This window comes from Pongo abelii, chromosome Y (assembly GCF_028885655.2).
Source record: "Pongo abelii isolate AG06213 chromosome Y, NHGRI_mPonAbe1-v2.0_pri, whole genome shotgun sequence".
In the NCBI taxonomy this organism is placed as follows: domain Eukaryota; kingdom Metazoa; phylum Chordata; class Mammalia; order Primates; family Hominidae; genus Pongo; species Pongo abelii.
This window is the reverse complement of record NC_072009.2, coordinates 14734659-14745828: the sequence shown is the minus strand read 5'-3', so window position 1 is coordinate 14745828 and position 11170 is coordinate 14734659. Positions and strand designations below refer to the sequence as shown.

General features: G+C 49.8%; 1 protein-coding gene across 2 annotated transcripts; it reads left to right on the top strand.

Annotated features, from left to right (window-relative positions):
- The first annotated feature begins 5343 nt into the window (after positions 1-5343).
- LOC129053408 (testis-specific Y-encoded protein 3-like) lies at positions 5344-8098 on the top strand. Of its 2 annotated transcripts, XM_054545449.1 has the most exons (6): positions 5344-5817; positions 6431-6508; positions 6637-6748; positions 6850-6995; positions 7103-7184; positions 7879-8098. In XM_054545449.1, the coding sequence occupies exons 1-6, from the start codon at positions 5464-5466 to the stop codon at positions 7899-7901; spliced, it is 795 nt and encodes a 264-aa protein (XP_054401424.1). In that variant the 5' UTR covers positions 5344-5463; the 3' UTR covers positions 7902-8098. The 2 variants fall into 2 exon arrangements, with proteins under 2 accessions (XP_054401424.1, XP_054401422.1); XM_054545447.2 differs by lacking the exon at positions 7879-8098 and having other exon boundaries at positions 7103-7799.
- Positions 8099-11170: the final 3072 nt, after the last annotated feature.

The following is an 11170-nucleotide window of genomic DNA, read 5'->3' as shown; positions in this document are numbered from 1 at the left end:
AAAAAATATTGTGGGATTCTTGCCATTCATCTATCCATCAAATTATTCAATGCAACTTTATTAAGATTCTAGATTATTATTAATCTTTATCATTATTCAAGATTATTAAGGTGTATTACTCATTGAATAATAAATATTGCATGCATGTTTATTACTATGCAAAAAGCACTGTGCTGGGTTCTGGAGGTACAGCAATGAATATGGGGTTAATGGTCCCCAACTTCATGAAGCTTTACATAGAGGGAGAGACAGATAATAAATAAAAGACACAAGCAGTCGTAAATGTTGTGAAGGAAATTTTGGGACGCGGAAAGAGAGTAACAGATAGTAGTGACGGTTGGTATAACAGACAGAACTACTGTACATTGGGCACTAAGTGAAGCTTTCTCCAGGGAAGTCTTATGTGATATATCTGAAAGAGCAGCCATTGATAAAGAGGGAAAAAAACAGCTGCCAACCCTCTAAAATAGGAGAATTTTGGCCTAGCTCTGTGTTTGAAGAACAGAGAGTTGCTAATGTGCAGAATAAAGCTGAGAATTTGAGTAAGAGGAAAATGGTAAAGTAACCAGTGGTTTTAATAGTACAGATGGGAATGCTGTCCTTGATAAAAGTAGTTCCAGTGGAATGAGACCAAAACCCAATTGAACTGAACTGAAAAGCCAGTGGGAAGAAATGAGGGAAGTGGGTACAGCGTGCTTAGTGGAGAAAAGTAATGAAGGGGTAGGTGTCAGGGGAGTAAACAACGGGAAAAATTCTAATTTATAAAAGCAATCTAAGAATTTAGATCACAGCTGTATATGTATACTGAGGTGGTAGAGAGGGAGAGATTAACGTACATGAGAAAATAAAATTGACAGCAGTGGATTGCGGTTTCTAGCACCTACAGTTCACTCTCACTTTGCCTGTGAGTTGGATAAATGTCTGAAAGCTGATTGTTTTTCAAAGTTGGTTTCTATTTGGGAAAGAAGGGAGTAGGGAACAACATGACATTGTAAACTGCAAAGCAAAATAAGGATATAGAGTACATAGAGGAAGAAAGAGCTCGGGCACTAGAAGATCTTGTTCCTCAAACCGCATGCTGCCTACTTTGTAGTCTAGCTTGACACGTGAGCCCTACTCCAGTTTCCAAAAGAACAATGATTGTTTCATTTAATCGGACCAAGGGCACTTGACACATCCCACCATATACATCTGTCATTTCAAAGAAGAAAGAGTATTTTAGAACTACAAATAGAAATAATGTAACATTAAGATGAAAATCAAATAACAAATCTAGCTTCGTTGAAAATCTGTCTATACTGATATCTTATTTTTTTTTTAATTCTGCCAAGGATTAGTGAACATATTCTCCCAGTCTTTTGTCTGTATGTTAAAACTTGCTAAACACCTCAAGTCTCGCATAAGAACTACAATGGAAAATGGATCAGTCAGGAGTTCTTCCATACAATTATCAATAAATTATATTTCTTCATACTGAAATTTGTTTTTTCATTATTGTAAGAAATTAACTTTTATATTAATAGTAGGTGATGTAACAAAGCAGGTCTTTAAGGAGATAACTGACACTGGATTTCCATACCATTACTCAGGTGGCCCTTATTTGCCAGCCAGGTTCCCTCCCTGGACACACACTGAAGGTCCCCAACCATTTTGCGATCTCTTCACATTCCCAGCTCCTGAGGAAGCTCCAAAATACCTGTCCATGAAGAAAATAGAACATTTCCGCACACTGGATCCCAGTGTGGTCCTCCAGATTCCCTGTGAGGTGGACTATCTTGTATGGGAAGGCAGGGCACTGGGAGGGAGGATGTCAGAGACGATAACACATGTCAGGGCAGCCCAGGGTCATGGAAACAGAACAAGACAGTCCTGGGAGAAACATTCTAAAACGGCATAGACCTAGGTGGGCCTCAGGTGGACATCTGCGTGGAGAGGGAGAGGGCCCTGGTTGAGCTCAAAATGAGCCCCAGGTGGTAGCAGATCTTAGGGCAGGGCATGGAGCTGGCAAGTGATGATGAGACAGCTATCCCTTAAGCCCTGCTTCTCACCCACTGACTTTAGCCACATATGCATCCTAGTGGCTTAACGTTCCCCAATCCTGACATGTGGGTGTTATAATTTCCTGATGGGCCTTTCTCCCCCAAACCATGGATTGCCTGGGATTGCTCACTGCAGTCTCCTCCATGATCCTTGGGTTCTCCATGAGGGGCACAGATCCAGGACTCAAAGGCCTCTGAGTTGCCAATCCTTGGTTGCTCGCCTGGCCTCCTCTCTGTTCTGTCTCTAATGCTGTCCTTCCCTCCATGGGATAGAACTGCAAAGCATTGAGCCATAGGCCCTGGCTGATGATCTAGGGGACTGCAGAAGCAGGTCCAGGGGAGTTCAGGTCACAGCTTAAAGCCAGTTCCCCGGAGACCAAGGAATGACCAGCGAAGTCCTTTCCCAGGATGCCCCACGGCGAACCCCACCTCAGCAATCCTGCCAAAACCCGGGCAGTCTTATTCAGCCAAACAACCTCCACCTCCACCTCAGCCATGATGTCTTTCATATGATAAGCTCAGCCGTTGTGTCTTCCAATATGATAAGGTCAGGTAGGAGGTGTACTGCCTGCAGCTGGAGGCTTGACCTTCATGATCCCAGAACCACGGGACTGCAGTGGAATGAGACACTCTGTACCCTGCAGGGAGAGGAGTCAGGAAGGTTCATGCCAGACCTCACCTCCCACACACCAGCTGCCCTACCATGCTGGGAGGCATTCCTTACCGAGGATGCCAACACAGTACTCCTTAATGATGACTTCACTGTCGAAATAGAGATTGTGACGACATGAAATCTTCATCCCGCCGCCGGTAACCGGGATCGCTGAGGTCCTCCACCTGCCTGATCAAGGAGAAAGAGAATGGATTCAATACGACCATCTTATCTAGCTGCGCTGTAGTGAACCACGAGTTTCCACTTTCCAGTTCTCCCACTGAGACAACCCTGGTCCCCAGGGGGACCACAGACTGACTCAGAAACTGGACCCCTCCCACCGACCCAGGCTCCCCAGCCTGACCTACAAATCCATCATGTAGCAAAGCGGGACTTCATCATGGTTTCCGGCCCAGGCCGACATCTCGTGTGCCAAACAACCTACCTCTGGTCAGGAAGCCTCCAGATGATTGGGTGGGCAAGTCTCGTGACGCCCTGCAGTTTTGCAAGAGCACAGAGACTGTGGAGCAGGGCTATCTCCCAGAGATTTGGCCTGTCACCGTCCGTTGTTGGTCCTGTGTCTCTGTCTGGCGAGGAGGCAACGGCACAGCTATGGTGGTTTGTGGAGTGGGTGGACCCCGGCCAAGACGGCCTGGGCTGACAAGAGCGGAGAGGAAGAAGAAGTGGGCAGGTGGTTGCAGCTGAGGAGCGGAGGGGCGGGGTGGCACGGGGTGGTGTGAGGCGGCTGCTTCTCCGGGTTCATGAGCTGCAGGAGGCCTTTGTGTGCTGAGTGCCGGACCTGCTCTGCTGATGTCCGGGTGTGTGCTGTCTTCTCATCCTAGTCTCCCTGAGGGGTGGGCCTGCCCACTTGAGGGAAGTCCTGTAGTAAGAAACGGCGGCAGAGTTGTGCCTGGCGCTCCCCATGGGAATTGCGTGGGTGCAAAGGAGGTTATATAGACTCAAGGCCTACACCCCTTTGGGTTCGGCGCCGGCAGGGGGAAGAAAGCCTATCTGGGGAGCTGGTGCCTGCCTTGAGGTGGTCGGCAGCCCCATGCACCGCGAACCCGTCTTAAGCACCTTGTGTTTCTGGGCTGAGCCTGTTGGAAACGGGCACCGAGAGCATGGGGTGGTTGAATGGCTGGCAATGGCAAAGAGACTGCCCGTCCTCCAGGGACGTTCCCAGGGAAACGTGCCCTTCGACTTTCTGCTGCGCGGGAAGGGACCTTGGCGCCGCGATTCTCCCTTGTGAGTGCTGTGCTTGGCTCCCCTTGCCTACCACGTGTTCCCAGGGCTGCTACAAGCAAGCTGCAAGGATATGGCTCTGGCCCAAAAGGCGGAGATGCCCTGTGGCCTGGGGCACTCACGGAGCCCAGCTCCAAGTGAAGGACCTCCAGCGAGTCCATTGACGGCACAGGTGTTCTTGGTCCAGGGCCAGGCTGTGCCCGCTGGCCCTCCTTCTGCCACATCACGTCGGTCTCCTCCTCAACCACCACCTCCACCTCAGCCATTATGTCTTCCACCATCAGCACCGCCTCCTCTTCCAAGGCCGCCTCCTTGCTCTGTACTCCGGCCGTCCTCAACAGCAGAGCCTCCAGCCTGAACACGGTGCCGTCCTGTGTGCTCCCACAGATCCCGGCCTGCGCAGCCCAGCCCAACCTCCGCACCCCTAGGCTCTTGGGGACCGATCCCCCACAGACACCCTCCCTAAAAACCCACGGGCATCGCCCTGCTGAGAACCTAGTCCCACACCCACGTGGACCCAGGTTTCCTGAGGAGCTCCGCTGGACCCGCAGATCCTGCAATGGCCACAGGGCTCGGCTCCCCCGCAGGCTCAACTGTGCACAGGAGCTCAGGAGCCAGAGGCCCAGGCCCTGGGCCTGCAGAGCACCACCAGCAGGCACCGCAGCCACTGCAGCGGGTGCGGGAGCCTCTGGGTCGGCAAGGCATTGCAAAACACCGTGCGCGCAAGTCATCAATGGCCAACCCTGGCGGCCGGCCTCTGGTGTGCCCAGGGCATAGGACAAGAGGCCCTTTGGAATGCTCCTTGGACTGCAGCATCCTCAGGGAGGAAGCATGGTACGCAGAGCCTGTATTTGCCTCGACCTGCGATAGTGTGTGCCGGGGTTCTGGCCTCTACAACAGATCAATTTCACCTTAGCACAAGGAGGCGACTTTCCTCCCACGTGCCCGGCCCGACTCACTTCCCCTAGGCCGCCCCTGTCAACCTGGCCCCAGCAACCAGAGAGAGTTCTCTGGATCTGCAGTATTGCTTCCGTACCATCCAGCTGGCCTGCCTAACGAAGAGAGATGTTTCATGTGTTCATGACACATAGAGATTTTCATGGCTTGCCACACTCAGGATGTCAGGACACAGGGCTGCCGTGCCCACAATTCCAAATGCCACGCAGCCCGTCTGTCCCAGGATGCCGAGCTACCGGGCACAAGCTCCCAGGGCTTCTCGGAGGAGGTTTGGGGAGAGGAGTTGGCGTTAGGGGGAGTTGGAGATGCAGGCCCACCAGTGGCTGTGCCGCCCAGGGAGACGCCCACCGCCCTCCCATTCATTGGCCAGCATGGGAGGAAGGCGGTCGCAGCGCGGCTCCCCGCGCTCTTCCCGCGCAGTCCATTAGGGGGCGCCCGGGAGCCCCGCGCATGCGCACTGAGGGCCCGCTGACCCACTGGGTGCAATAAAGGCTGCGGCCGGGTTCGTGTGGCTCGGTTCGGGCAGCATAGGCCTTGCTCAGTGGGAGTGCGGAGGAGGGCACCGTCTTCAGGATGGAGGCTGTACAGGAGGGGGCGGCCGGGGTGGAGAGTGAGCAGGTGGCTTTGGGGGAGGAGGCGGTGCTGGTGTTGGATGACATAATGGCGGAGGTGGAGGTGGTGGCCCAGGAGGAGGGCCTCGTGGAGCCGCAGGAGGAGGCCCAGCGGGCACAGCCTGGCCCTGGGCCCATGACCCCAGAGTCTGCACTGGAGGAGCTGCTGGCCGTTCAGGTGGAGCTGGGGCCGGTTAATGCCCAAGCCAGGAAGGCCTTTTCTCGGCAGAGGGAAAAGATGGAGCGGAGGCGCAAGGCCCACCTAGACTGCAGAGGCGCGGTCATCCAGAGCGTCCCTGGCTTCTGGGCCAATGTTGTATCCTTCTCAGTGTTTCTTCTGCCTTTCTGGTGGAGAGGTGCTCTCGGGGAAGTGTAAGTAACTTATGGGCAGCTTGGCATCGATGTGACGCCACCTTTGGGGAACAAAGGTGAGTTGCCCCGGACAAATGTGGCTAGGGAAAACTGCAGCAGGCGTGGGTACTATTTTCCTGCGTGCGGCAGAGAAACCCTTGGTGATGCCGAGCAGCAGACGTTTGGGGCATGTTTTTGAAGAACAGAAGCGAGTTCAGACCAGAATAGGTTTTTGTGTGCATCAAGCTATTTTTAAGGCAGTGTGATTGCTCCCCCTTTCTAGTCCGATCTGGGACTGGGCGTCTTCGGCTATAAGCAGATTCTGCCACTCCTCAGACACCAGCAAGTCTCTGCAAATCGCACCTCCGCATGTCAGTGCAGTCAGCCTCAGAATTATACACCCTCTGTGAAGCCAAGGGGCCTTATTTTAGGGGTAGGGGGAGGCGAAAGGAGGTCATATACGTGGAAGCAGATCTGAGAAATCCCCTACCCCAGCCTCTGGGTGCTCTTAGGCCTTCTTCCCTGTTGCTCCTAGCTTCTCCTTCCACCGCATGTAAAGGCTCTTTGACCTGAATCAGATTGCAAACCACCCCCAGATGTCAGCCCTGCTCACTGACCAAGATGAAGACATGCTGAGCTACATGATCAACTTAGAGGTGAGGACAGCAAGACTGAGGCTAGAGGGTTTAGTGGGGGAGGGTAAGGGAAATAATTGGTTCCTGTGAGCAACAGTTGGCACCTCACCCAAAAAGGTATTTAAACTTTCTCCACCTTGTCCTGACAGGTGGAAGAAGTGAAGCATCCCGTTCATCTCTGCAGGATCATGTTGTTCTTTCGGAGTAACCCCTACTTCCAGAATAAAGTGATTACCAAGGAATATCTGGTGAACATCACAGGTGACAGGTGGCTCCCAGGATGGGTAGTGGAAGGAAGATGGTGGGTGGATCATTGCCAACGTGATCCAGTCCCCTTCCCACAAAACTTTCTGTCTCTGTAGAATACAGGGCTTCTCATTCCACTCCAATTCAGTGGTATCCAGATTATGAAGTTGAGGCCTATCGCCGCAGACACCACAACAGCAGCCTTAACTTCTTCAACTGGTTTTCTGACCACAACTTCGCAGGATCTAATAGGATTGCTGAGGTGGGTCCTCACTGGGAAACATCAGCAATGACCCTGGTGTGTTCCCACCTGTTTGGGTCACCAGTCTGAGCCCTGATGAGGCGTTTGCCGATTGATTCCCCTGACAGATCCTATGTAAGGACCTGTGGCGCAATCCCCTGCCGTACTACAAGAGGATGAAGCCACCTGAAGAGGGAACAGAGATTTCAGGTGAGCCGTTCAGTTGGAACTGGAGCTGTTTGATGCCCACTATGAGGGGGTTGACACACCTGCCTATTCAGGGAGCCTGGACGCTCGTTTCAGAAATGTAGAAATTGAGGCTGCTTTCCTATATGTAGAAATTCCTTGAGAGGACGAGAGAGAGTGACAGAATCCAGGACATTCATGGCATTGGGCTGAAAAAGGCAGATTAGAGACTGCACTGCAAGGCAGGTTATAGCTGTGAGTCTTAAGCCCAGGGGAGCATAGTCCATTTCCAGAATCACTGAGAAGTGAAGCTGAAAATCATTCACTTCAATCTGTAGCCCTTGATTCCATGGCCGTCAACCCCAGCGGCAGTCATCCTACCTACTCCATGAGATTGGGCTCCCTGAATGTGCCTCCTGGTCATCCCTGTCCTAGACCGCAAAGGATTGTTTAGATTGATGGATTTCCTTGAGCTATTGCCGCATCAGATTTCTGTGTGCTTTTAGTGTACAATGCATCTTGTTAGCTGACTCCCCTCACAGAGAGTACTGGGAATGGGGCAGGTATTGCGGAGAACAGTTTGTAACCCATGGTAGGAGGAAGTTTAAGAGATCACAAATGGGGAAGGGATATCCTTTTCTCAGCGGGCCCTGCAATTAAAACATTTCAAAGTATGGCTGAGAGAAATGCATTTTGACATGCGTTTGTGTTTCTCTAGGGGACTCCCAGATGTTGAGTTGACTGTGAGGGAGCATCGGACCTTACTTAAAACAGCAGAACTCCTAAAAAGTTACTACCGTATGCAGGATGTCAGTACTCAGCATGGTCTTATGCCCAGGAAGTAAAGGAAAAACCGACCCAGTCACAAAAAAATCAGACAGGAAAAGGGGGTAAACTTGGATTGTATGGAATGCCAAATAAATATTCTCAAGAATGTTTGACTGTGTGTGTGTGTGTTTGTTTCTGTGTGTGTGTGTACGTTTATCCCCTGGATTTGGGTGTCATACTGAATTGATCAATCAATATGCTTTATTTTCTTCATGGAACTGACCCGTCTGTGTTGGAGCTGGGCCTCTAAAATTGTGGAGTGAATGGGTGTGGAATGTGTTGGGATTCTTCCTACAGGACAGAGTTGGGGAGGTCAAAGCAAAAGACAGCTTAGTTGGAAACTTACTTTGTCCTATGGAAGCAGAAGTAGTTCAAGGAAAGGGGTTAAGGTTTCCACAGCCCAGTTTGCTGGGACCTCTAAAATCCTTCATTTTGGGTATCATCACACACAATAGATAAGCACAGGATGATGGAAATCTTGAAGTTCCCTTTCTTGTTGAATTCACGTTCTTTTAAAGGTGAATGCATAATCCTTTTCTGGGACAATCAGCCCCTCAGAACTTCTCACACATCAACGTGAGAAGAAATGGGCAGGTAAGGTGTATGGAGGGACTGTGGGAAAGGTGACAGAGGCATGTGGGAAAGCATTCAGGATATGCTTTTTGGCGTAGATGACTAAGGGAAAACACAGACTGGCAGAAGTGCGGGGAAAGGGGTTGGATTTGTGGAATATAAGATTGCTGGGGAATCCACGCATGGACTGTCTTGTCACTTGATGACACAGGATATGGACGCTCTTGTTGATGTTTACATCTTTAGTTGGGTTAAGCTTTTCTCCACGATTGTATGTTAGGTGAGGAACCAGTAGTGTATGTAGCTACCAACATTACGAGTGCATTTTGTGCTCTTGCAAACTCTAGTGAGGCTCTATTCTCCCCAGTGATTGGCACTGCAGATTGTTTCTGGAGCCCAGGGCCCTCTGATTTTCTGTGGCCTTTTCAGCATACTTTGCCTAAGTTTAATAATGTAAAGAGCAGATAGTTGCACAGTATGTGTTGCAAGCCTCACACAGGAGGACAACACATACAGTTTTCATTCACGGGTGGGTGGCGGCTTCCCATGAACACCTGTGTCTATGCACAAGACGAGGGGTTGCCTGTGTCACTGATGGGTGAGGAGGATTTCAGTGTCGGCGGCAGAACTTTCTTCCCGGTTCCCAGAAAAAACAGTTCCAACATGAGCATCCATGTTGGCCACACACTAGTAGAGTGCTAACATTCCTGTCCCATATGTACTCTGGTCGGCACAGCTTCTGTGAGAAGAGCTATGTTGTTTCAGGGAGGAAGGTTTGACAGTCAAAGTTCATGAATCTGTTGTACTGCCTTCAATACGCATTCCACACCTCCTGCTCGGTATCAGCAGTTGAGCTTTGAAAATCTATAGCCCAGTTTTGCCCCTGCTCCTGGGCACACTGCTGAAGCTCTGGAGGGGGAGTCTTGTCCTCCTCTGACTACTGTCCCCATGACCCACAAACACAGGAGAAACAGGTTTTCTCAGCAAATTATTCTGAAAACATTCGGAACCCTTTGGCCCCGTGAAGCTGCCCTTTATCTCACTGTGTGCAGGTCAAAGACACTGTGGTCCAGTACAGTATCCCTATAGTGGGAATGGGGCCACAGATTGGTGCCTGCACTCAGGGCAACTCAGATTAGGAAATGTCTGGGGACTTGCCTATAATCAGGTCATGTGAAAAGGTCTTGCCCCAAATTTAATGCATAGGAAAAAGTTGAGGAAGGTGTCTTGCAATGATTTCTCTAGGAGGTAAATAGATAAGAAGGAGACCATAAATAGATGGCTAGGGCTAGTTTTGGAACTAGCCTGTTTTAAAGTGGTGGTAGGGGAAGAGCTTTTTACAAGGCAGGCAGCAAACCAGGAACTGTCTACAATGGAAGGGCGTGCCATGGGTTGGTGGCTCAGCCATATTGCCACCCCACCGACTGAATGCAGCCGACTGGGCTCCTTCCTCAAATCCTACATACAATTCAGTCTAGTGATTTCACATGAGATCCATTGTTTTGGTATTATCAGAGATGGTGCTGAATTGTACAGGCTGTCTAACGCTTCTTCCACTGAATATCCGTGCACATGGGCCACAAACGCTAAGGGTACTGACGGATTTGTATTCTGCCTCAGTAACTCTGAAACACCTCTGTTACATCTACTGTCAGGGTCTTTTTCATGTTTAAAGTACCAAGTGTGTGTTTGTAGTTTTTAGTGTGTTTGTAGTTGTGTATGTTTATTTCTCTGCGTGGGTTTGTATCTTTCCTCTGACTCCACCTATGTCTCCCCATATTTTTCCACACTACCTGCGGTAATTTGTACATGCCTATCTCTACAACCATGCTAGAATTTGTATCTGTGTCTTTGAACATCTGTCACTCTCTCTCCCTTCCTTTCTTCCTTCCTTTCCTTTACACCCTTCCTTTCTTCTTTCCCTTCCTTCCCCACCACACTCTCTCCGTCTGTATCATCTACCTTTCTGTTCTCTATCTGAATTTAGTTTGTAATTCTGAATCTCTTGGCAGTGGCGTCAGACATCAGAATGTCTGGATGAAATTCCTCTTTGAAAGACTCTGAGCTGAAAGAGATGAGTTCTTTTTGTGAGCCATAATGAACGGTTTATTTCAGGCCAATCTAGCAATGACAGTGTTAAAAACAAATACTGAGCATTGCAGCAAAGCCAAAAGTCCCATGGATTCCACTCATCCCGCTCAGTGTATCGAAAAGGTGGAAAAGTGAAAAAGTGGGTATGCCTGTGGTCTCCCAAGCGGAAGGAGAACTTTCAAGTGATTGTGTCAGATGATTTTCCAGCAGGCAGCTATAGTTCGTAGATACATGCTGCGTAAACACAAGCACGATGATGAAACGTAGAAAATGTTCTTCTTCCTCCATTTCAGTTTTGTATTATCTTTTAACCAACATCATGCGTACAGAATTTCTTCACGACATGTCATAAACTATTGTTTAATGAACTCATACCTGAATTATTCATTGTGTCAAAGAATGTCAAACAATCATGATTCGTTATGACCTGCTACAGATAAGTGATAGGAAATAAGAAAATGAGAGCATATAGAAAGGGCACATCGTGGTCTGGGAACTTCACCAAGAGGTTCAGGCTA

Bases quoted from the DNA above. Each gene is read 5' to 3' on its own strand.
- LOC129053408 (XM_054545447.2), top strand. From the start codon at position 5,464: ATGGAGGCTGTACAGGAGGGGGCGGCCGGGGTGGAGAGTGAGCAGGTG. The intron at 5,818-6,430 runs GTATCCTTCTCA...GACCTGAATCAG, and splicing joins CTGGCTTCTGGGCCAATGTT to ATTGCAAACCACCCCCAGAT. The intron at 6,996-7,102 runs GTGGGTCCTCAC...TTCCCCTGACAG, and splicing joins GATCTAATAGGATTGCTGAG to ATCCTATGTAAGGACCTGTG.